At 40.0% G+C, this 24633-nt stretch overlaps 1 protein-coding gene and 1 pseudogene across 1 annotated transcript; one reads left to right on the forward strand and one right to left on the reverse strand.

Moving 5' to 3' along the window:
• Positions 1 to 6483: 6483 nt before the first annotated feature.
• Positions 6484 to 8418, reverse strand: LOC125415669 (tyrosine-protein kinase Yes pseudogene; annotated as a pseudogene).
• A 5434-nt stretch (positions 8419 to 13852) lies between these two features.
• LOC146893568 (secretoglobin family 2A member 2-like) lies at positions 13853 to 17968 on the forward strand. The gene is made up of 3 exons (XM_087907636.1): positions 13853 to 14045; positions 16254 to 16441; positions 17780 to 17968. Exons 1-3 carry the CDS (start codon positions 13988 to 13990, stop codon positions 17810 to 17812), a joined length of 279 nt encoding a protein of 92 aa, XP_087763762.1. The 5' UTR covers positions 13853 to 13987; the 3' UTR covers positions 17813 to 17968.
• The last annotated feature ends 6665 nt before the right edge of the window (positions 17969 to 24633 follow it).

Here is a 24633-nt window from a genome sequence, read left to right on the forward strand (position 1 = left end):
GAGAATGACCTCCACCTAGTATCCAGGTACAAATGAAGTCACAGTCTCTTCAGCATGTAAACAGGTATTTTTTGAAAATGGAAGCCATTTAAGTGACCTTCAGCGCAGCAAGTGCCAGGACACGGACATAAGTCTGGGACACCAGGTGGAACCGCTCTACATCCTGGCCAACACTGCAATGTCCCATTTACTACTCAAGGTTTTTACTTGACTAGAGGCTGAATATTCAGCCATGGGCAAACAGCTGTGAGTACCCATGAAGAAGAGCTCACGTGCACTTTCTGGAGAAGTCAGCTTTGTTCTTGGCAACTTGTTCTACTGACTGATGCAAAGAAATGCATCATTAGTCATCACACAGCAAAGCACACTCATGGATAATCAGAACATGCACACCTTCCTGACACTCCCACTTATTTCTGCTGTTTTAATTCTTTAGTATATCAGCCAACTATTCTTTTCTTGTTCCTTGTTCCTTCAACTTTTCCCCTTGTCTTTAACTAATCTAGGTTTTCAGACACAAGGTTTTGTCTTGTCAGTCCCTTAATCTCATATGTTCACATTCCTCGCCCCTTGGCAAGTAGCAACTGTCCTTCAGTTCCAGTAATTCTCCCAATGATCAACCTCATTGCTGAAATTATTGTGTTAGATTCTTTTTAAATCTAAAATCATGTCACTATTTTTATTTCATTGAAATTAAGTCTATTGTGAACTAAAACTAGGCATGAGACACATTTCACACCTTTTTTTTACAAATTTAGAACCCAAAATACAACAAACTTCTGTACTTTATTTCTTTTCATAAACTTTTTGTTGAGATTATAATTACATCATTTTGTAGTTATACATATTCTTAAATATAAGTTGCTCAGTCTGTATAATGTCACTTGAATACAAGTTTTCAGGGCTGACCATTGCTATTGAATAACCAATTGGTATATTCTTGTCTGGGGAAGACTATTTCTCCTGCTCTTAGCATTCCTTGGTTACTTGTAGTTCTTTGTGCAGGGTTGAGGTCTCACGCCTTTCCCTTGACCACTTTTATTGAATTTGTTATTTGACAATTTCATTTATTTCTGCAATGCATTCTGATTAAGCTCACTCCTATACTCTCATGCCTCACTCCCCATCTCTGTTCTCCACAGATTCATTTATCACATACTTGTCTCTTTGTTTTGTTTTGTGATCCACAGAGTTTAACCTGGATCATCAATGTGTCCCTGAGTTTGGAGATATCCACTGGAGTTTGGTGGGCTACAAGTGATTCATAACAACTGCCCTTCTTCCAGAATCTATCAGTACCTAATCACTTATGAGAGCCTTGTGAGCCCTGTATTGGTACATGATTGACTTGTTAGGCAATCTTGTTCAGGTCCTATACAGGCCACCAAACCTATTATGCGATCATGATTGCAATGGCCGTGTCATGCCTAGAAGATATCATTTCTCCTTTCTCCATATCTTCTAGCTGTCACATTCTTCTGTCCCCTCTTTCCAATGTTTCCTTCCAGAAAGGGGTGATATAAATGTCTTGGTTTTGAATATGCAGTCAACTGTCACTTTTGCTCAGCACCTTGAGCAGTTGTGAGTGATTGCGTTCACCACCATTCACTGCAAAGTAAAGCTTCTTGAATCAAGGCTGGGAGTAGAACTAGTCTAGGGATATGAACATAATAAATACTTAGAGGAGGTCAACCAAATACATGCCTTCAGAGGTGAGCCACTTTCTCTGAAAAGTCCCCAAAAGTTCAGAAATGGAGAGAAATTGAGTTGGCTCAAAAAAAAAAAGGATTTCTAAGAAGAGGCCTCCACACACAGACACATCTTTGGTAGATGTCTGTATCTCATGTCCCAGGTTTTTTTCCTTTGCTAGGTGCTTCTCTTGATCTACTGTGTTGCTCATCTTTCAATCACTTCTACCAATCCCAGTATCAAAACTTCCTCATAGCCCTTCCAAGAGAAGAACATGGTCCTCAGCTCTCCCAAAGACACCATCCCCAGTCTGGCCCTTCCCAACAGCATCAGAGGAACCTCCAGGTTAGTCATGCCTCTCTCAAAACACTGACTTGAGAAAGCAACATACCTTGCCCCATCTATAACTGCTCATTGGTCTTGTGTGTAACTGACATGATCCTTGACATGTGTGCACACAGGGGTTGAAAACAGAGTGAAATTGGCAACTGTGATCTCTCTGAGAGAGATTTTATCTGGAACAGTCTGAAATAAGGTTGGATAAGAGAGAGGCCATGGCCTCAGTGGAGAGTCTATAGTGAGTCACATGACTCATCTATGGGAAAGGTTTGTGTCCCTTTATGTTTCTGAGAAGGCTAAAGGGACATACACAGTAGAATAAAATTCTGAGGCTATTACACTGTAATAAATATAGATAAACTGTTCTAAAATGTAGTTCAGGAGGAAACTTTAAAGGGAAGAAATCCTTGTGAATCAGAAGATCAGTGGAGGACTTTGCTTTTATTGTTTTCTAGAGTTTGTCTTGTTTTCTAATGCAGAATAGCCCAAACCTAAATTTAAATGTAGTCCACACTAGTTGCAAACTCATGCAGCCTTTAATCCTCCTCATCAGCCCACCATGTTCCGGGACTGTAGGTATTAGCCTCTATAGTAAGATGTGGGCATAGAGTGCATGTGCTTTAGGCTGGGTTTAGGAGATGAGGGAATGTCACCAAATCCTGAATTTCCCAAGGCTTTAATTCCCATCCTCCCTCCTTGTGATATTCGAGGGCACAGTCTATTCAGTTTTCTTCATACAAGAATTACAGTGAGTGCCTATTAAGAACAGTGCAACTGCCTCTCATGACCTCTCTGTTTTACACAAATAATAAGTCTCAGTTTAACACTATATTCACTAAGAGAATGGATTTTCATCAAAACATTAAACTTTAGATAAGGAAGATGTCAGATCTCACTCTAAAGCCACACGTTGCATGACTTCCTGGGCACTCACAGCACCCTTTACTGTGTTAGATAAGGACTTTGCAGTCAGCAACAGAATAGAGATATCATTTACATAATATTCTCTAACCTGTATCCAAAAAAATATCATCTAAGTTCAGAAGCCTGATTTTGAAGCACAGCCAGGGCCAAGTGCCAGACTCACTTCTTACCCATGGAACCTCCACTGAAACTGAACTTTGCCCAACTTTCCTGGGCCAAGCGTGTGTGGTTAAACCTTTAATCTCCTCACAAAGTAATAGTTTATTTGATTTCTTGGCTGCCTACACTGACATATTATCCAGGTTAGTTGGGACTGCTCTTCCATTGTAATGACGACATTTTTCTGTGAGCCGTAAGAGGACCATAGGTGTGAAGTTGTTATTTCAGTCATTCAAAGAGAGGGAGACAAGGCCTCTGATGTTGAGGTTTCCTCCTGCAGAGCAGAGAATCCCAGCTAGGAGAGATTTACTCCCCACATCTCCCCAAGCCCTGTAGACATATCTGGAGATATATTGTTGTGTAGTATTGTATAGTATAGTATAGTTGTTGTATAGTGTAGAAGTCTGCTAAACTTCCTACCTACGTTCCTCAAGCATCATTAGTTTCAGTTAAAGAACAACTTGTGTCAGAGAAACAATCTCAAGTGCAGACAAGGTGGCGGCTGGTGCATAGTGCGGATAGGGATCTTTCTCTCAGGCATCGAGTCCTCAGTTTAGTTAGGTGACCGAAGCAGCAGGAGCACATTCGTCCTCCAGCGTGTAGGGCTCAGCTTCACGTCTAGTCCTTTTACCTTCACTCCTTTGCCTGCCACGACTCTTTCTGTCCTCCAACTTCACCTCCATTCTCCTAATCCATCATGTCCAAGTGTAAAATTTTACTCTTCCAAATTTTAAACATATAATCAAAACCCTCAGCTTTTGTATGAGATAATCTTATTTTCATTATATTACAAAATAAAAAGAATTTATTTTCTAATTTTAATTAAAACATAAATAATTTCTTCCTCCCTCTGCTCTTTCCAAAGCCTTCCATTCACCCCTCCCACTTTCCCCTTCCAAATGCACTGGGGCTGGAGACAGTCTTTGTGTGCAGCACAGTAAGACCTGAAACACACAATCGCCTACTTCAGCCTCCTTCGTACCTGCAGCTCGTTTATTCAGTCACATCCTGCCCCAGCTGTCCTTCCTCTCTGCACTTACAACTCATTTGTGACAAGAATTACTTTCAGTTTAAACTAATTTTTATTTTAACATATAGCCAGTGGGTTGCACTGAGGTTGGTTTAGGCCTATTTGTTCTTATTTACTGACACCACTGCTGTTATGCATTTATTCAGGTTTGGTATTTGGCTAATACTGGCTGCAGAGAATGCATTTTGTTATGTTTCCCCCTTTTCATGTCTAATTTTATTAATTTGGATAATCTCTCTTCTTTCTTTACTTTAACTGGGGTTTATCAATTTTGCTTAGTTTCTCGGTCAATTCTTTGATTATTCTACATATTCTTTTATTCTCTATTTTCTTTTTTTATAAAAATATTAAGTCTTAGGTTGCCATTATTTATTTTAAAAAATTGTTTGTGCTAGAACGCTGGTTTTGCCAACTTTTCTTTTTTGGTAAGGGTTAAAGTTCAAAGTTTAGATAAAAAAGATGAAAGCTGTTGGGGAAAAAAATCTTCAAATGTACAAAACTGTTTATTTTCTTGACAATTTAAAAATACATAACAATTTAAACTGAATACACATTAAGTTAGTGTTGTATTCTTACAAGTGTTATTATAAGAACTGCCCCATTCAATTAGTTTAAAACCTAAAGAATGCCATCAACATTTCCTGCCTTATTTTTCTGACCAGAATTAGTATATAAACATAATTACCCTTTGAAGACTGCTTAGAAAAACTATAATACCACAGATCACATGAAGCCCTTTAAAACATTCATGACACAAACTATAGACATCAGGGCAAATAAGGACGACACTCTTCTCAGGAGATCCTTTGAATAGGTTAAGTGGAAAAAAAGTAGAACTTTTAGTACCAGAACTTTTGCCAACTTGTTTAAAGTTCACTTGTCACATTTAAAAAGAGTTAAATTTGAACATAATTTACCATGGCACAGAACTTTAAATTTAGTGATTAAAATGATGGACATTTAAAATTATATGCTGAAAATAGAAGAACTTGATACAATGCTTTAAAGTGTAACTATAAAACACAGCATTTAAAAAACATAAATATTAGACTTTTAATTTATTTAGCAGACTCAGCTTTTTCCTTGCTAGACCCTTAAACCTTTAGCACTACTCGATTCAAATTAATACTTCATAATGTGAGTTAGAAAAACTCATTTTTAAAGTTTTAAACTGGAAAAAATTCCCCCTTTAAATTACTATTACTCAGAGTATGTATTCTTCCTCAAATTGATTATATTATGAAAGGAAACTATAACCATCAAGTATATTTGAAATGTATATGAAGTTTCAGAAATTTGAAAATTGCAGTTCTAAAAAGGTTCTGTATAAAATAGGGCCACTGATATTAGTGTTAAGCCTTATCTTCACTATTTTGAGGATGTAAAACTTATTTAGTGTATATGTTAAGAAAAATTAGTTTTACAATCATACTTCATAACCTTTAAAGTCTCAGAAACAGCTAATGAGGTGCTCTGAGTGCCATCAAAGCCATGATGTCACTCCATAACACCAACATTAAACACTCCATCCCATCCCAGTATCTGTAAAATTTTCACATTTTCTTCTCTCATATTTATTTAAATAAATTATCCTGTCTCTTATTCTATACTCAATACAAACAAAGTGCATTCAAGTCCCTGGTCTAGTGATGTTTCCTATGTGTGGAGTCCATCACCATAAAAACACACTTAACAACACCTCACAGTACTCCATCTATTTTTTAAAATGGACTGCTTAAATGCTGGACTTTTATTTTTATGCTATGCAAATACTAAGATTTTCACTGGAACTGGATATAATTTCAATTGTACATTGCCTTAAGACAATCAGTACAACCTTGCAAATGATAAGCTCACATTCTGGCTACTTTCATTATGAACAATTCAAAATGACAAAAGTAAAAAAGCTGTCTCTCTACTTTCCAGTTCTATGAACTAAGTGTGAACATAGGGTATTATGCTTCCAAATTCCATTTCTGTGGTCTAACATTAAATCAAGTGTTTGATGTTGTTTATAATCTCCTTTTTGCTTTTGGAAGACTTGGCCCATTCCACACAAAAGGAGGTCTGTGTTAAGACTGCATGGCAACTGTCAAATAGAAAAACAAAATGAAACAAAAACCTAACTTTTGAAAAAAAAATGCAAGAGTTTTTTTTAAAAACTGGAGTGAAATTATTTGGTCCCATAGAGTTCTTTGATTTTAAATTTTACTATGGTATAATAGCTCAAATTTTGTCCATATCAATAAATAGTTTTCTCTGAGTTTTGGGAAGGAAAGGAAGTGACTAGTAAACAGTAGTCTTGTTGCTCTTTCTTACCATGCTATCAACAATATCTTAGCTTGATGCTCTTTGGACCATGAAGTAAGTTATAAGATGTATCATTGGTACTTTAGAGTTTAACACTTGGTGGGAAAAACTGTTTTGTGCAACCATATCTGGAATTCCAGCTTACCATAGAAACATGAAGAGTGAAGAATATCTTCTCATTCCCGTGCATGACAAACTCCCACAAGGTCTTTATGTTTTGGCAGATCTGCACACACAGACTACTTGGATTATAAATTTTCTCCTGGTTGGTACTGTGGCTCTGGAGCAGTGAAGTAGTCTTCCAAGAAGGACTGAATATATTCAAATGTTGGTCTCTCATCAGGGTCCTTCTTCCAACAAAGATTCATCAAGTCATGGAGGGATCCTGGACAGCCCTGAGGGCAAGGCATCCTGTACCCTCGCTCTACTTGTTCCAGCACTTCACAGTTTACCATACCTGGATACGGTACTCTCCCCTTTGTTACCAATTCTGTCTGTAGAATTCCAAATGACCACACATCTGACTTTATAGTAAACCGACCATACAATGCAGCCTCAGACGCTGTCCATTTGATTGGAAATTTTGCACCTTGTCTTGCTGTGTACTCATTGTCTTCAATTAATCTTGCTAAGCCAAAATCTGCTATTTTGCATACAAGATTTTCTCCTACAAGAATATTAGCAGCTTGGAGATCTCGGTGAATATAATTCATTCTTTCAATATACGCCATACCATCAACAATCTGAGCAGCCATATCAACCAGCTGTGGAAGTTTCAAATATTTTCCATCTCCTTCTTTAAGGAAATCTAACAAGCTCTCTTTTGCCATAAACTCTGTGACAATATAAATTGGCTCTTCAGAAACAACTGCATACAATGGAACAAGTTTATCATGTCTTAATTTTTTCATTATCTGAGCTTCTTGAAGGAAAGCTTCTGGCATCGTTGTACCTGGCTTCAGGGTTTTGATTGCTACCTTTGTGGCTCTGTTCCATGTTCCCATCTACACTTCACCAAAGCATCCTTGACCCAGTTTAACCTCCAGTTGCAAAGATTCTCGAGGGATTTCCCAAGCATCTTTTGCTAGACCTTGAGTCTGGGGTTTCACAGTTGGACACACAGTTGTTAACTTGTGGCATAAACCATCAGCATGTTCTGTGTAGTGCTTCACCAGTTTCTACAAAGTATCAAACTGAGCTCTGGTAGTGATGCAGTATCCACCGTTGTCAAGTTTCCTGATTTTGTAATGCTTCACATTGTCACCCCTTACCTCATTCCAGTCACGAATAGAGAGGGAATAAGCACCTTTAGTGGTTTCACTTTCTCTGACTAAGAATATACCTCGCTGATTCCCAGGATTCAGAAGTAATCTTTCAACATCTTTTCTCCCCATTTTTCCAAAATACCATTCTTCTGCCTGAATGGAATCTGCAGGTGTGGCATAATTGCTAGGGATATAACCATTTTTTCCGGTAGCAATTGATCTTGCTTCCCATCAGTCTCCTTCCGTATTGTTAATTATTTGAAATCTTTCACCCTTCTTAAAGGAAAGGTCTTCTGTAGTTCTAGCTTCATAATCATGCAAGGCCACAAATATAGTGACATCACTTGTTAAACCTGGAGGATATGAACTTGGCACCACTGAGAATGAGGAAGATGCTCCTCCAAAAGGAGTCACTCCAGAGGACCCTCCAAATGGTGTCATGGAAAGACTGTTAAAATTGACAGATGTTCCCTTTGTGGAAGAGGTTGGGGTAACTGTAGTGTGTTCCGTTCCATAATGACTGGCACTTGTGCTTACAGGCTCTAGAGGGTTTTCCAGTGTATATTTAATGGCTGGGCTTTTGCTTTCTTTACTTTTAATGCAGCCCATTATCAAACCTGCCGTCCGGCCGCACTCGCACGGGTCACTGTGGGGAGACGGTGGCCGGCGGAGGCGTACGCCCGCGGGGCCCTCTCTCCGTGCTCCGTCTCCTACAAGCGGGGCGCCAGGAGGCAGCGACAAGGCACAGCTGGCCAAGACGCGTTACTTGAGGAGGAGGGAATTCCTGGGCGCCCCTATTCTCTATTTTCTTACTATCCACCTCAACATTTATTATTTTTTGCTTTGTACTGGATTTGGCTTCTTATTTTCTTGAGCTTTAAGCTGTATAATAAATTATTTATTTGAGACCCTGTGGAGATTTTTCTGTGCGCACTTATAGCTATAACTTCCTCCTTAGACTATGTTGGGCATATCCCAGAGGCTCTGACGAACAGGGCAGTGATCTACATTTGTTTCTAAGACGTTTTGAATTCGTCATGATTTCTTCAATGAAATATTGTTTTTCATTCAAAAGTGTTCTGGGCTGGCACACTGACTCAGGAGGTTGACCTCTTGGCCTCAATTTGATGCCCAGAATACACATAAAAGTAAAAAAGGAGAATTTAGTCCACAAAGTAGCTCTCTGATTTCCACATATGCAATCTGTGTCACGCAAGGACCATGGAAGAAATATGCCCACCTCCCCAAACATTAACAAAAAATTAATTTGAAGAACTATTGGCAGGTGATGGTTGCTGGAGAAATAAAAGTTACTTTTCTTTAGGGATATGGGCCTTAGTAGATTACCTAGGTTCAGGGGATGGCCACGTGCCCCTGTGCTTAAGCTCAGCACTAACTAGACTCAGAAGGAAGAAATGAACGGAGGGGAAAAAGGGAGGGAGGGAGGGAGAGAGGGAGGGAGGGATGAAGGGAGGGAGGAAGGTAGGAAGGGAGGGAGGAATGAAGGAAGCAAGGAAGGGACGGGATGGAAAAGGAAAGAAGGAAATTGGGGGTGCGATACAGGGGTCTTGGGGGATTTAGAAGGGTGGATAGAGCTTGTATATGGTCAGCATACACCATCAGCCAACAGTGTAGCCAGGAAGATAGCTCAGGTGGTTTGACTCAGAGTCCTCACAGATGCCCCAATGGTCAACAAACCTTGCAGAAAAAGGTATAAGAACACTCCAAAAAGGTAGCCAGCTAGACTTTTTGCATCTGTCAGCTGAAGTCCAGTCTCTCAGACCCTCCCTTTCCTGTTCCTTCCAAGTAATCTATGAGGGGTTTCTCACTTCCTGTTTTAAACTTCCTGGGGTTTCTGAAGCATTACCATATCTCTCTGTCCAGAGTCCTACTGGAGCTCAGTGAGGTGACCATTGTCTGACACCTAGCACTTCAGAGAGTGAAACAGTACAATTGTCCTAAATTCAAAGCCACCCTAGGCCACATAGTCAAAGCAAGCAAGCAAATAGACAAAAAAGCCTGTCATAACCCTTGGAGTCAGAAAATGTCTACCCTTTCAAAGAAAGCTCCGGCTCACTCCTGGGTCTTCCCAGAATCACTTATCCACACCTGACTTGCCCCTGTCCCATGCAGGTTCATACTGTACTGCAGGTGTCTCTATTCAGACTTCTCTGAAGCTTAAAAAGAGTCAAGTCTCACAAGTGAGTTAGCTGAAACCTAAAGTACCATGCGTGCATTGAGGTGGGAGACGTTTCTTGTGCCATGGACCTAACATTGAGACTAAATGCACTCTCTCTCCAACTTCTTGTCAGAAGGGAAAGGCTAATGCTTCTTTCAGTGAGGATTTTCATATTCTTTCAGATTTATCCCAACCCCTGGTGTCTATGTGAATTCACAGAAATGGGACAGTAAATCAGCTGTAATATAATACAGCAGGAATAGTCTTTGGGACATGTGTGTAGTTATCAGGCTGGATCTCTGAGTTAAAAGAGGCCATAAAAGATACAGAGGTTATTCCTGTGGAATTCAGATGGACTGGCTTGGGGTAAACTACTTAGTGAATGGTGGATACCTGTGCTTTTCTATGCGAAGGAGGGACCAATGTTGGATATGGTATCGGTGGTCTAAAGAACACCATAGCTAAGAAACACAAACACTGGTATTGATAGAAACACAAAGATGAACCATGAAGGAAAGGTCTCTGTGGCTTCAACAACAGACATCTTAATGTCATGCAAGATTCCAATGTCCAGATGTCTCTCCTTAAATATCCGGTCTGTGTGAGCACCCATAGCCTGGTTTGGGAACTCTTTATTTCTCTAAGGAAGAAGTTTGTCTGCTAAGGCATGTGTGAGGAAGACTGAGGATGCCTGGTCGGTGAGTGTGGGCCAGGCTTCCAGGACCACAAGAACAAGGTGCAGTAATAAAATGAGAATTATCCTGATCCCAAATACTGTGAAGTAGATACATTTCTGTAACCTATAATCAGAAAACCTGAAGATATCATTTAAGTAGGATAATGCATTCTTTTGTAAGTATATGTTTTTGACACCACATGTGATGTGGGATTCTCAGACAAAATGTCTCATACACAATATTATTTTCTCCTATTAAAGATGTCTATGACTGTAAAGTACCAAAAATGTAAATCTGTCTTTCTTATTTATTTATTTATTATGCATACAATATTCTGTCTGTGTGTATGCCTGCAGGCCAGAAGAGGGCACCAGACCCCATTATAGATAGTTGTGAGCCACCATGTGGTTGCTGGGAATTGAACTCGGGACCTTTGGAAAAGCAGGCAATGCTCTTAACCCCTGAGCCATCTCTCTAGCCCCTAAATCTATGTCTTACAGGGGACAATGATCATATAAAAATGATTGTTCCTCATCAAATATTTTATTTATCTCCCAAAACACAAAGCCATGCAATGTGTTTTGCAAAACACAACCCAGAAACAATGTAAACAGTGCGGTGCTTTGGACTAGTAAGTGATCCATAAATATTTGTTTCATAGAGTGGGATGTTGAAGGATGCTGGCATCCTCCAGACCCTGAACTGTTGAAAGTTTGAACAGAGCCACCTTTGGAAAGGGAGAAATATCAACAGTATAGTTATGCTGAGTATTTGACTTTATGAATTTTCAAATGAGTCTTTCTGGTTTGAATCTTTGATATTTGGTTTCTCACATAAAAACATGCATTAAATGTCCTGAGAAATCATTCAAGTTAAAGAGAAGATGGCCTCTCCTTTTTAGACACCTGTGTCTCATGTGGAGAATTTTATATATGAACAAGTACCCTTTTAAGGGGTCTTATTTAGCTGAAAAAAAATAGGTTCACTGGGAAGGACTTGGGAAACAGGAACAGCCCAGTTAAGGATTGGGCAAAGAGAGAATATCACACATCACTGTCGCTTGACTTTGAATTGAATGAATCCTGCCAAGGACAATGAGATAAAAGTACACACATAAGACACATGTCTGTACTTACTGTGCTTGACTAAATCAATTTCATTTTCAGCTTCTGCCCCTGCTTAATGATGAGAAGGAAATGTCCCAAATGATTGTGACGTTAAAGTAAATATTTATAGGTCATGAGGAATGCCTTTTGTCTCTCTGGCTCACATACACATCCCCCCCTTTTTTATACTGGAATCAATTTTATTTTTCTTCTCATTGTGTCACTCATGTGTCACTATCCACAAACATCCTGCCTACAATTTGTTTCAAACTCCTTACCTCTCCCACCATTTTGGATATTAGCAGGTGGCATTTTTCCTTTAAGCATATCCTATCCTATTCCCTCTAGAAGTCACTCAGAAATCTGCTCCACAGTATCACCATCCACTTATTCCAGACAACAGTACCTTCTCCAAAATGCTGCCCCATGCTCTGTATAGGATAGTGCCTTCAACCAATGACGTCATTGTTCTCATTGATAAAGTACTGTTCTTTCCATATATCTCTCTCTCCTGCATGCACACGTGCTTTTTCTTAAATTTTACATTTATTGTTTATGTTGTATAGATTCTCAAATTAAAGTGACCTACACAAGACCTGGCACAAAACATTCCTCATATTAAATGCAAATTCAATGCAGGTTACAGTTCATTGGAGATGCCCTTTAATTACTTCTTCCACAACAGACTGGTTATGTTTTAATGTCTGGAAGAAACCTCCCACTGGATTTTTACCTGAATATTTCTTCTTGGGAAAGCCTGCTCTTTTTATATACCTTGAAGGTTTAGGTAATAGCAAAACAATGAGTTTCCTTCTGAATTTCTACACAGATGCATCATTTATGTGGGTCATTTGGTACCATCAATGCCCTCCTTTCCCTTCCTCACTAACACATAGTAAACCCTCCACTTCCATGTCATATAAATATAGATAGATATATACATATATGGTGTGTATATGATAGAAAATGTAACGTTTCTCTTGCTGGGTTCAACTGTTTTGTTTAAATTGATAATATACTGGCCCATTCATTTCCATGTAAGTGACATTAATATCACTCTCCTTAGAATAAAAATTCAAATATTTTCTTTGTCTAGTTATCTGCTGATAAACATCTAAGCTGATCCTATAATTTGACTATTTTGACTAATGCTGTAATAATTACGGATCTGCATGCCATCTGTGACATTCCATTACATACCCACATAATCTAAATGGATTGTATAGTAATTGTTTTGCTTTTGATTTTATTGTTTTTGTTTGCTATTTGCTTGTTTTTTAACTTGAAAGACGGTCATACTAATGTTCATAGTTTCAGAAGTGGAAAGTCCCCACAAATTAGTGATTATCTAGGCAATGTGGGAAGGTTATTTACATGCTGAATCTGCTGTCCTGATGAAATATCAGCAGAGTTTAATCCATATTCACTTTACCATGGGTAAAAGGAAGCTCAGAGAGACATGATAGTTTCTCTAGGATAAGTCATGAGCAGATGCTATCCCCAGGATCTGAAGTCACAGCTGCATGAGTCACTCACCATAAGCCATTATCCCTCACTCCCATAAAGCTACAGGGATCCCTATTAGTTGACAGTGTCCCTGATTCAGGAGAAGTGACACCCTAGACTTTTAACACAGAAGAAGAAATATGTTTAGCTATCTGGAATGAAAAGTCAATGTTCATCTAATAAAATAACTCTTTGTAAGACTCTTTAGTAAGTTCTGACAGCAATAAACTTCCTCTGGAAGTCAAAGAAGAGGGTCAACAGGAATCCTGTTTATGAAAGGGTATGTGGTTGTGCACTGACCCTAGCCAGTGGACAGATCAGAAGCAGGTAAACAAAATGAAGCTGGTTGAAATTGGAAAATAAAAAAGAACAAGAAAAAGGCATAAGCAAAGAAAAATGAAGGAGAAGGGGAAGAATTAAAGGAGAGAGAAGAAGACAGAAGATGAAGAGGAGCAAATGGAGTGAGGGTATGAAAGGGAAGAGAGTATCATTTCAAAAATCATACTAAAGTCTTGCAATCTTCATTTTTTGGAAGACCTCAGGGAAAGGTCATCAACTGTCATTCTTAATAATTTGTTTCCTTGTTTTGTACAAACAAATCATAGGCTTCCTTGGCTCTGTTTCAAGTTCTCTCGTGTTGTCTGCTACAATGCCACGTTGCTCTTATGACTTGCGTTCTTATTTCTTGGGTGACACTAAAGGGCCTGCCCAAGAAATAAATAGTGGAACACTGAGGTCTCAACTGCAGAAATTACCCGATCTCCATCTTCTACCAAAGACCAACCCACAAGGGCTTCCTCAGCATGAAGCTGGTCCTGGTCTTCCTGCTGGCCGCCATCCCCATTTGCTGCTATGCCGGCAGTGAGTTCTATGGAGGGGTGGGCGTTGGGTTCTGTGGAGGGGTGGGCAGTGGGTTCTGTAGAGGGGTGGATAGTGGGTTCTGTGCAGCAGTGGGCTACTTTTAGACTACACACTGTTCCTGTTCTATGGGAAGAAGCCCTAGTGTCTGAGCTCTAGAACTTGAAAACTGTGGTACAAAGTGTCTGACTCAATAGACCTGAAGCTCAACACTAGTCCAGATAGTCAAATAGGCATCACAGTTGCAGGTTGGGCTACAGCATGGAGCTGTGTATGATATGTCACTACCACGCAAGAAGTCCCAAGATGATGACAGCTCTCCTGAAATCCATGGCAGGTCTTGGATTTGGATACGAGATATTTTATAGAAAATGGGGGAAAATATAAATGACACTGTACCTAAATGTGTTTCCTAAGAATTATACTTAGGAATATCTTTAACTGTGGAAGGAGTTACTTCTCAAACTGTAGCATGTGACCTAGGAGTAAACAGTTTGTGAGGCACGACACAGACTGTGAAAGCTTGTTCTGACCCCTTCACATTGGATCACTTACATCCTAGACTTGCTGATAGGAAGGACAGTTCACATTTCCCAAGTCCACTTGAAGTAATAACAGAAGTAAAACTTTATCCCTGAGAATGCAGTCAGTACAAACATGTCACAAGTGCAATAGACTTTGTATAATTTGCTTTGTTTATGTTGTCTTCTTCACCTATCTGAGAGGCTGGTGCAAAATGACAAGAAGGTGGAGTTCTCAGTTAACTTGATAGGAAAATCAGGGTTAACCCTGACCTCTTTCTCTTTCACAGGCTGAATAATGACATCTTATTGTACTTGACTTCAAGTACAAGAGTTTATAGTTTATGATACTTCTGATACAGATGATAGAGTTAACAGCTACAATGACTAATATTTATAAACTACTGTAAAATACTTAATGGGGTTCTCAAAATAGCATTGAGATGCATCATTATTACAAGAAAAAAGACACAACTGTTTACTGTGTCCCATCAGAACAAAGCTTCTCATTTCTTGCGTGTCATTGCTCACAATTGTCATCAAGGTTTGTCTTGTTGGCTTGTTAGGGGCAAGTTTGCAGAACCTGAAAGTATCTTGCAGTCTGCTTCCATTTTCTGCATGAGGTCACTTCAAGTACCTGAGTTTTTATTTAAGTTGCTCTGTAATTCAGATGCTCAATTTTACAGAGCAAAGCAGATACTATTCTAACCATGATAGTTATAGGAAGTCTTAACATATTCCATAATGTTCTCAAAACAGTAAAAAAAATAACAATTCAAAACTTATATATACCTCAAAATTTCAAAATATTACCTAGTAGTTGAAGATAGCATTCACAGCTTTATAAGACAAGGAATAAGATATGTCTGGAAAGTGGTAGAAATAAATCCTATTCAACGTTAGTTTTAGTACCAAGGAGTTATATGTGTTGAAAAAGAGAAAAACTGAAGCACAAAAGATCTCTGTGACTCAGAACACAGATTTCACCATTAAACATCTGATGCTAGCACTGTGTTTGGCAGTGAGTGTGTGCACATGTGTACAGGAGCCTGCAGAAGTGTCAAATACCCCTGGAGCTGTAGTTACAGGTGGGTGGCTTTAAGCTGCCTGACATGGGTTCTTGGAATCAAATTCAGAGCTTCCAGAAGAGGAGTACCTTCTCCTAACTGCTGAGCCATCTCCCTCGCTCATTTTTTTTATTTTTGCATAAGTCTAAGGCAGCATAAGTGTCCTAATGTAATTTATAACACCAGAGTTGTATTTTAATAAACATTCATTCCAACATTTTAGTTCACCTAAATGCACAGCCGGTAATTTCTACTATAAGAAATGTTTAACACAATAAAGACTTCAGCAAATACAAAAAAAAAGGTAAAAAAAATGTAACAGGCTTTGACCAAGCAATGACTCCAATACTTACCATGCCCAGCACAATGGCCTACCATCTCTTCAGTGTCCTTCCCAGTGAAGGGTCTGTAAGTGTTTGGTTCAGTTCTTTGTGCTGGGATGTCAGGGACAGAGTTTGCAGTTTCTAAGTGGAATCTTGCAATCTGCAGTTTCTGTCCCAGATTTGCTAGTGCCCAGCACCTGTGTTTATCTGTGTTTCTACTTGTACTCAACAAGGTGTTCGTGATGAGAGGTAACCCCTACCGAGTTCAGACCTCCAGAGATGAATGCCATGTCTTTCCAGGTTCTAACTGCCTTGCAATGGATGACATCATTGCACAGCTTATTAACTCATCAGTGCCTGTGGATGATTTTCAGGGAGTGATTAAGTCATACGCACGTCTTCCTTATGATGAAAATGCTGTGGCCAAAGTGAAAGAATGTTATCTAGACCAGTCTGAGGAGACTCTGGACAATTATCAAGTGATGATGGTAATTACACATTTTCCCTTTTTTGTATTGTATAACTATATATTTGAATGGTGTACACATATATTCATATATCATATATATACATATGTACATACTTATGTATTTTATATATTTATATTCGCATATATTTGTATATATACATATTTATATATTCACATGCATATATTTCCATTAATGAGGAAGAACAGTTTCCAACGTTGTGACTAATAACGTCCAAGCAAGCATTGCCTGTGTACTATTTTTGAACAACATAGTTTGATATAGTGGTAACATTTCGTTCAGGAAAGCCATTGAAAGACACACCTCATATTCCATATTATTTTGAGGATTCTAAAATAATTAAAGAAAAACACAAAAACAAAAAAGATGACCCAGAGATCACTCTCTTATCAATAACCTCCCAATCACACAAACACAGGTACACACATGCAACCATGCACATTCATGCACACACACACACACACACACACACACACACACACACACTAAAACACATAAGCACGTCATGACACATAGAAAGACCTGAAATTCTTAAGTCAGAGAAAAATACACTTTACTCTCAAGAAGTCTTTCTTTGGATCAGTGACCATGGACCTTCCATTTGCACCAATTAAAAGCGAGTGCAGAAGACACCTGATAAGAACATCAGGACTAACAGTCTCTTTAAATAACATTAATAATAATAATAATAATATTCTATTTTCAAGCATAAAAATGAAGTTTCAAGAATTTATCTAAAGTGTCCCTGTTCCCATTCAAGCAACCCACAGGAGCCAAATCTTAGGAATATGCCCAGTTTTAACTAAAACCACAGGAATACACAGGGCCTGAAAGTACTGGTGAGGGCTCTCTAGTCGCTTCTAACAAATCTCAGCTTTTAGAGCAGTGAGGAATTTTTAAAGCCACCCTCTCTGTTAAGCAAGGTTTCAATTGAGCGAGGGGTAAGAGAATAGTAGCAGAGCAGTTCAAACTGAGGTTCATCAGATACCTTCAGCCACAAAGACTCTAGCTTCAGAGTGGGTATAGAATGAATTCCTATGGAAACGGCTAGAGGGGGCGGGGCTTGAAAATTAGAGGCTAAAGTAATCAAGGGAAATCTGAAAAAAATCAAAAACATCTGAATTTCTTACTGCTGTTTTTTCATGGCTTTTTGTCTCTTAAATGATAGAGCACATGTACCTAATCGTATTTTTCTCTGGAAGCTTTCTGGGATATTTAATAGTAATTGAAAATACTGAAAAAAATAGTTTAAAAAAAAACAAGATTTTTTTTTCTTTTCAATATTGGACTCTACAGTCAAAGTTCAAAATTTAAGTCGCTTCCTCATTAATTTTTCAGGATGCTATATACAACAGTGAAGACTGTCCATAGTCTCCCTAAAAGTTCCACTTGACCTTTGGCTCACAGGAATGAAGAGAACAATCATGAGCCAGCAGCTGATACCATAATCATAACTTTTCCTTCTTGATTTTATCTTTCTGCCTATAAAATGCAAGACTATTGTTGGAATCCCAAAGGCATTTCTTTCTGCACATTAAATTTATTTGCAAATACCAATGCTTCTTTGTGTGATCTTTTAAAACTGGGGGCTTAAGAGGCCTGCAAACCTTTATTCTTGGACACACACCCACAGATGACTCCCACACAACCTTAAAGTGAGCCTAAGAAAAGAGAGTGACTGTCCCTGGCCTTGCTGAGTCCCCTCAGCTACTTTCTCACCACCACCTCTAGTCAGCATCCTTGGCATTATCCTGCTGGGGGTCTGAGGCTGGGATGTGCTCCCAGTCCTGCTGTCACCAGGGCTTTGTGTCTACAAGAATTAGGAAATATAGAGGGTCCCACACATGACACTAAATTAAAAGAGCTCCACTTGTAAATAGGTTCAGAAATCATGATCATCTCAAATGAGGAAAAGGACTTCAGAAAAAGAGAAACTTCAGAATCTTTTTGTTTGTTTGAGTTTTGTTTTTAGCGTTTTATGATACTTCCCTTAATCGCAAAATGTCTTGATGAACATAGGAGTCAGATGAAATGACAAACATAATAAATATGTCTTATGTCAAAATTAATAAAATGAAAAAATAGGATTCTGACACAAGAGAGGTAGCCTGTTTTTGTTAGGGACCGAGAGAAGCAACAAGAAAAGACCAACAGCCAAGCAAGCAATAACAAGAACGATTTATTAATTCCAACACTAAGTGGCACTTGACAACCCACAAAGAAGGTCACAAGTACCCATTAAGCAGAGTCAGGGGAATTCCAGGGAGGACAGATTAATGTAGGGCTGATTGAAAGGGGAAATATTAGTCTGTGGTGGACTGATTGGTGGGAGGACTTAGTGGTTAAGGACCTTTCTGCAGCAGGGTAGGGAAAGCTATCTTTAGCTTGCAAAAGGTTGGGGGCATCTGCTGAGTCAACAGTAGGGCTTTAGGGCCTGCTCAGCCAGAAGAAAGGCACTGGGAATCTGCTAAACCAGGAAGGGGTCTTTGGGGGTCTGCTGAGCTAGCGGAAGACTGGGGGTGTCTGCTAGTTTGTTACCTAGAGGTGGTGTTTTTTTTGTTTGTTTGCTTGTTTGCTTATTTGTTTGTTTTTGTTTTGTTTTGTTTTGTTTTGTTTTGTTTTGAGGACTGCCTGTTTAGCTCTGCTCCATTTTAGTGAACCAAAGCTAAAACTTAGATTTTAATCAGGCTACTAGGAGAGCCTGGCCTGTGCCCCCCACCGCAACTCTCTCAGTTTCCTCTAATAATAAAGAAGGAGAGAAGTGTGTCTGGTCTCTGAGTGCTTTCCACTGGGTGCCTGTAGTGACTGAGCACAAGAAATGTCTCCCATAGGCTTCTGTATTTGAACACTTGGTCCCCAGTTTGTGGAGATGTGAAGTCTGTGAAGGCTATGGAAGCTTTAGGACAATAGGTCTCCACCTTCCTAATGCTGCAGCCTTTGAATATGGTTCCCCACATTGTAGTGACCCTCACCCCTGCAACCTTGTAATTATTTTCATTGCTACTTCATAGCTGTAATTTTGCGACTGTTATGAGTCGTCATGGAAACATCTGGTATGCGGGGCAGATGGTGTGAGATCCCTGTGGATGGTAAAGGTGGAACTCTGCTGGCAGAAGACATCACTCAGAGGATTTGAGGTTTTGAAGCCTGGTCCCACATCACATTTCCCTTCTTCACTCCATGTCTGCAGATGAAAATGTGCTCAGTCAGCTTCCTGTCCCACTGCTATGTCACCCTTGCCTGTCACCTTCCCTTCCTGCTGTGATGGACTCTGTCACTCTGAATTTTAAACCAGAATGAACCATTCTTTCCTAACTTGCTTCTTGTCAGAGAACTTTATCACAGAAACTGAAAACTAGCTGCTAGAGTTGCCTGAATTTTCAGCCAAGAAAAACAGCATGAAAAGAAATACACTACAAATAACACGGGAAGAAATCAAACTGTTCCTGTTTGAAGATGATATGATTCAATAATTAAAACAGTCTCTACCGGAAAACTCTTGGACCAGAGACATTCTACTAGAAAATCATTAGAATGAGAAACAGAGTGTGTAAACCCAACAACATTTCTATACACCCCTAAAGAACACATTGGGAGGGAATTTAAGAATACAATGCCATTCAAAATAAATGCCTATAGATGTGTCTGTCCTACATGCATTGCTATTGATGTGATAAAATATCCTGACAAAAGACAGCCTAAGGGAGAAAAGGTTTATTTTAATACAGTTGCATGTTACAACTCTTCACTGTGGTGTAGTCACGGTTACAGAACTTACAGCAGTTAGCTGCATCACACCATGCTCAAGAGCAGAAAATCACTAATGCACCCATGCTTGTTGCTTCTCTGGTTGTACTAGGGATGATTTCTCACTCATACAGTTCAAGGTTCTCTGCCTAGGAAAGGGTGCTGCCTGCAGGGTCTGGGACTTCCCACTTCTGTTACCCTAATTAAGACAACCTCCCTCAGACATACACACAGGACACTCAACATAGACAATACCTCAATGGAACTATCCTCCAGGTGAGAGTAGACTGTGTCAGTGTGAATGCTGGGAGAAAGAAGGCAGAGAGGGAGACGCTATGGAGCCACACTAGAGTCAGACATGCCCAAACTTTACCAGTAAGCCACTGCCACATGACAATACACAGAATAATAGAAATTGGTTAAATTAACATGTAAGAGTTAACCAACAAGAGGTTAATGCTATGGGCCAAGCAGTGTTTTAATTAATACAGTTTCTGTGTGATGATTTCAGGTTTAAACTAGCAGGGTTGCCGGGACTCTCTTCCCTTCCAACAAATTGATGCCAACGTGGCTATCTAAATCCACTTAAAACTTTAAAAAGCTTGGAAAGGAACTCTAGACACAGAAAAACAAAGTTTAATCTCACTTTTTTTTCTCAGATGGTGACATGCTGCAGCTTCCTGAAGAGAGTTTGTCTTGATTTACTGGAAGCAGAAAAAAAGCCACGACTTTTTTAAAAGGCAGCTTCCTGGGCCATACTGTCAGTGCAAATCTGGCTATGGAGTGTTTGAATGGCATTTGTGGGCCCAGGTGTTTGTGTGCCCACTCGGGATCGGGAGTAATGAAGCTGAGATCAACTCAGCAACCCCTACAGGGTCAGGCAGCAGAATCAGGTCTACAAGGCATGCACAAGGAGGAGAGCATGGCAGATTCTTGCTGCCACACACAGAGATATTTCAATGCCATGAGGTGTGCTTCATGGCAGATTTTGCTTTTACTCAGTAAAGAAATGTTTTTTATCCTTCATGGTGCTACCCAGAGTTTAGGTGGTGACGATAGCTCCCAACTGGTAGTCTTAGAGCTGGAGGTGAATTACCTCCACCATATTTAGAGCCCGAGAGAGGCAGAGTCAGCACCATGATCGAGCTGCTTAGCATTTTAAGAAATGCTTTAGGTGAGAAAATATTTACAGATATGAAATAAAGACAAACCGAGATTTTAAAAAGACCTCTAAAGTGGTCACAGTGTTGGATAAATGTACATAGGCTTGGGAGAGGGAAGATAGACTATAAAGAATTATAAGAGAAATAATCATTTTTCATAAAACAAAGTCTTTAAGATCTTAAGACAGAGTACAGACAGTGATAAATTAAAAGGAGTAAATAAAGCCACTTAAATATGGAAAGTTCACAGATAAATCTGGATTGTGTATATTACTGTGTCTTTTTTAATTTTTTTTTCATTTTATATTTATTTTATTTATTTATTTTTAATATGCATGTTACTTTTTTGAGAGTAAATTTTATTAAATTATAAAAGCTTCCATTTCCGCCCCTCTTCCCAACACCCTCCCTCTCCCCCCACTCCCACTCCTCCTCCATCTTCGTCCCTTAGGGCAGTCAGGGTTTCCTGCCCTGTGGGAAGTTCAAGTTCCTCCTCCCTTCCTCCAGGTCCAGGCAGGTGAGTATCCAAACAGACTGGATCCCCAAAATCCAGTATATGCAGAGGAAACAAGTCCCAGTATCATAGTCAATGGCTTTTCAGAAAGACTTCGGGCCAGCCACATTCAGAGAATCCAGCCATATTCAGAGAATATGGTTGGATCACGTCCTCGTTCAGTCCCAGTCCAACTGACCTTGGTAAACTCTCATTAGATCCGTTCCCTTGTATCAGTGGGTGATAGCATCCCTCGCAGTCCTGATTTCCTTTTTCATGTTCTTCCTCCTTCTGCTCCTCATTTGGACCTTGGGGGGCTCAGTCCGGTGCTCCAATGTGGGTCTCCGTCTGTATTGCCGCCCTTCGCCAGATGAAGGATCTATGGTGATAAGCAAAATATACATCAGTATGTCTATGGGCCACGGCCGATTCAGGCACCCTCTCCTCTGTCCAGAGAACAATCTGGGGGATCTCTCCTTGGACCTGGGATCCCATATATAAACAAGTCTACTGTAAACCATAAAATGACTGCCTTAGTTGAAATATATTCTTCCCTGATCCCATATTCATCCTTCCTCCCTCCCCCCCATCCCAGGCCACCGAGCTTTCCCCATTCCTTCCCTACTCCTTTCTCTCTAACCCTCTCCCCTTCAACAACCCTCCCACCCCACCCCCCATGCACCCGAGGTTACCTAGACTCTTGTCTATTTCCTACCTCCTGGCGGATAGCTAAATAATCTTCATCAGGTTCATCTTCTTATTTAGCTTCTCTAGGATCACGAATAATAGTCTCAAAGACCTTTAATTATGGTTAGAATCCACTTATGAGTGAATACATACCGTGTTCCTCTTTTTGGGTCTGGCTTACCTCACTCAGTAAAGGTTTTTCTATTTCCATCCATTTGCATGCAAAATTCAGGATGTCATTGTTTTTTACCGCTGAGTAAAACTCTAATGTGTATATGTTCCACACCTTTTTTAACCATTCTTCTCTTGAGGGGTACCTAGGCTGTTTCCAGGTTCTGGCTATTACAAATAGGGCTGCTATGAACATAGTAGAACAAATGCTTTTGTAGTATGTTAGGGAATCTCTAGGGTATATTCCCAAGAGTGGAATTGGTGGGTCCTGAGGGAGGTTGACTCCCAGTTTCCTGAGAAACCGCCACACTGATTTCCACAGTGGCTGCACGAGTTTGCATTCCCACCAACAATGGATGAGTGTTCCCCTCACTCCACATCCTCTCCAGCATAGACTATCATTGGTGTTTTTGAGTTTGGCTATTCTGACAGGTGTTAGATGGTATCTCAAGGTTGTTTTGATTTGCATTTCCCTGATCGCTAAGGAGGTTGAGCATGACCTTAAGTGTCTTCTGGCCATTCGAAGTTCATCAGTTATGAATTCTCTGCTCAGTTCAGTACCCCATTTTTTAATTGGGTTAATTAGAGTTTTAGTGTCTAGTTTCTTGAGTTGTTTGTATATTTTGGAGATCAGATCTTTGTCTGATGAGGGGTTGGTGAAGATCTTCTCCCAGTCAGAAGGCAGCCTTTTTGTCCTACTGACAGTGTCCTTTGCTTTACAGAAGCTTCTCAGTTTCAGTAGATCACATTTTTTTCATTGTTTCTCTTATTGTCTGTGCTACTGGGGTCCTACTTAGGAAGAGGCCTCCTGTGCCTATATCTTGTAGACTACTTCCCACTTTCTCTTTTAACAGGTTCAAAGTGGACGAATTAATGTTGATGTCTTTAATCCATTTGGACTTGATTTTTGTGCATGGTGATAGATATGGATCTACTTTCATTTTTCCAAACAGACTAGATCCCAAAAATCCAGAATATGCGGAGGAAACAAGTCCCAGTGTCATTGTCAATGGCTTTTCAGAAAGACTCCGGGCCCGCCACATCCAGGGAATCCGGCCACATTCAGAGAATCTGGTTAGATCACGTGCTCATTCAGTTCCAGTCCAGCTGGCCTTGGTGAACTCTCATTAGATCAGTCTCCTTGTATCAGTGGGTGATGGCGCGCATCGCAGTCCTGATTTCTTTTTTCATTTTCTTCATCCTTCTGCTCCTCATTTGGACCGTAGAGGGTTCCATCCGGTGCTCCAATATGGGTCTCCGTCTGTATCGCCATCCAACGTCGGATGAAGGTTTCCTCTGCTCTTGCCCTCCTTGTTCACGTTCTCCTTCCTTCTGCCTCTCGTTTGGACCTAGGGAGCAAAATGTTCATCAGTATGGTTGTGGGCCAAGGCCGGTTCAGGCACCCTCTCCTCTGACCAGAGAACAATCTGGGCATCTCTCCTTGGACCTGGGATCCCCTTTATACTCAAGTCTCTTGTAAACCATCAAAATGACTCCCTTAGTTGAGGTATATACTTCCCTGATCCCATAGCTATCCATTCTCCCTCCCCCCATCCCAGTCCCCCGATCTTTCCCCATTCCTCCCCTACTCCCTTCTCTCTAACCCTCTGCCCTTCCAACACCCCCCCATCCCCCCATGCACCCGAGGTTACCTGGCACTCTTGTCTATTTCCAATCTCCAGGAGGATAGCTACATGATTTTAGTCAGGTTCAACCTTCTTATTTAGCTTCTCTAGGATCACGAATAATAGGCTCAAAGACCTTTAATTATGGTTAGAATCCACTTATGAGTGAATACATACCATATTCCTCTTTTTGGGTCTGGCTTACCTCACTCAGTAAAGCGTTTTCTATTTCCATCCATTTGCATGCAAAAATCAAGATGTCATTGTTTTTTACCGCTGAGTAAAACTCTAATGTATATAAGCTCC

Source organism: Myodes glareolus, chromosome 7 (genome assembly GCF_982192425.1).
Source record: "Myodes glareolus chromosome 7, mMyoGla1.1, whole genome shotgun sequence".
NCBI lineage: Eukaryota > Metazoa > Chordata > Mammalia > Rodentia > Cricetidae > Myodes > Myodes glareolus.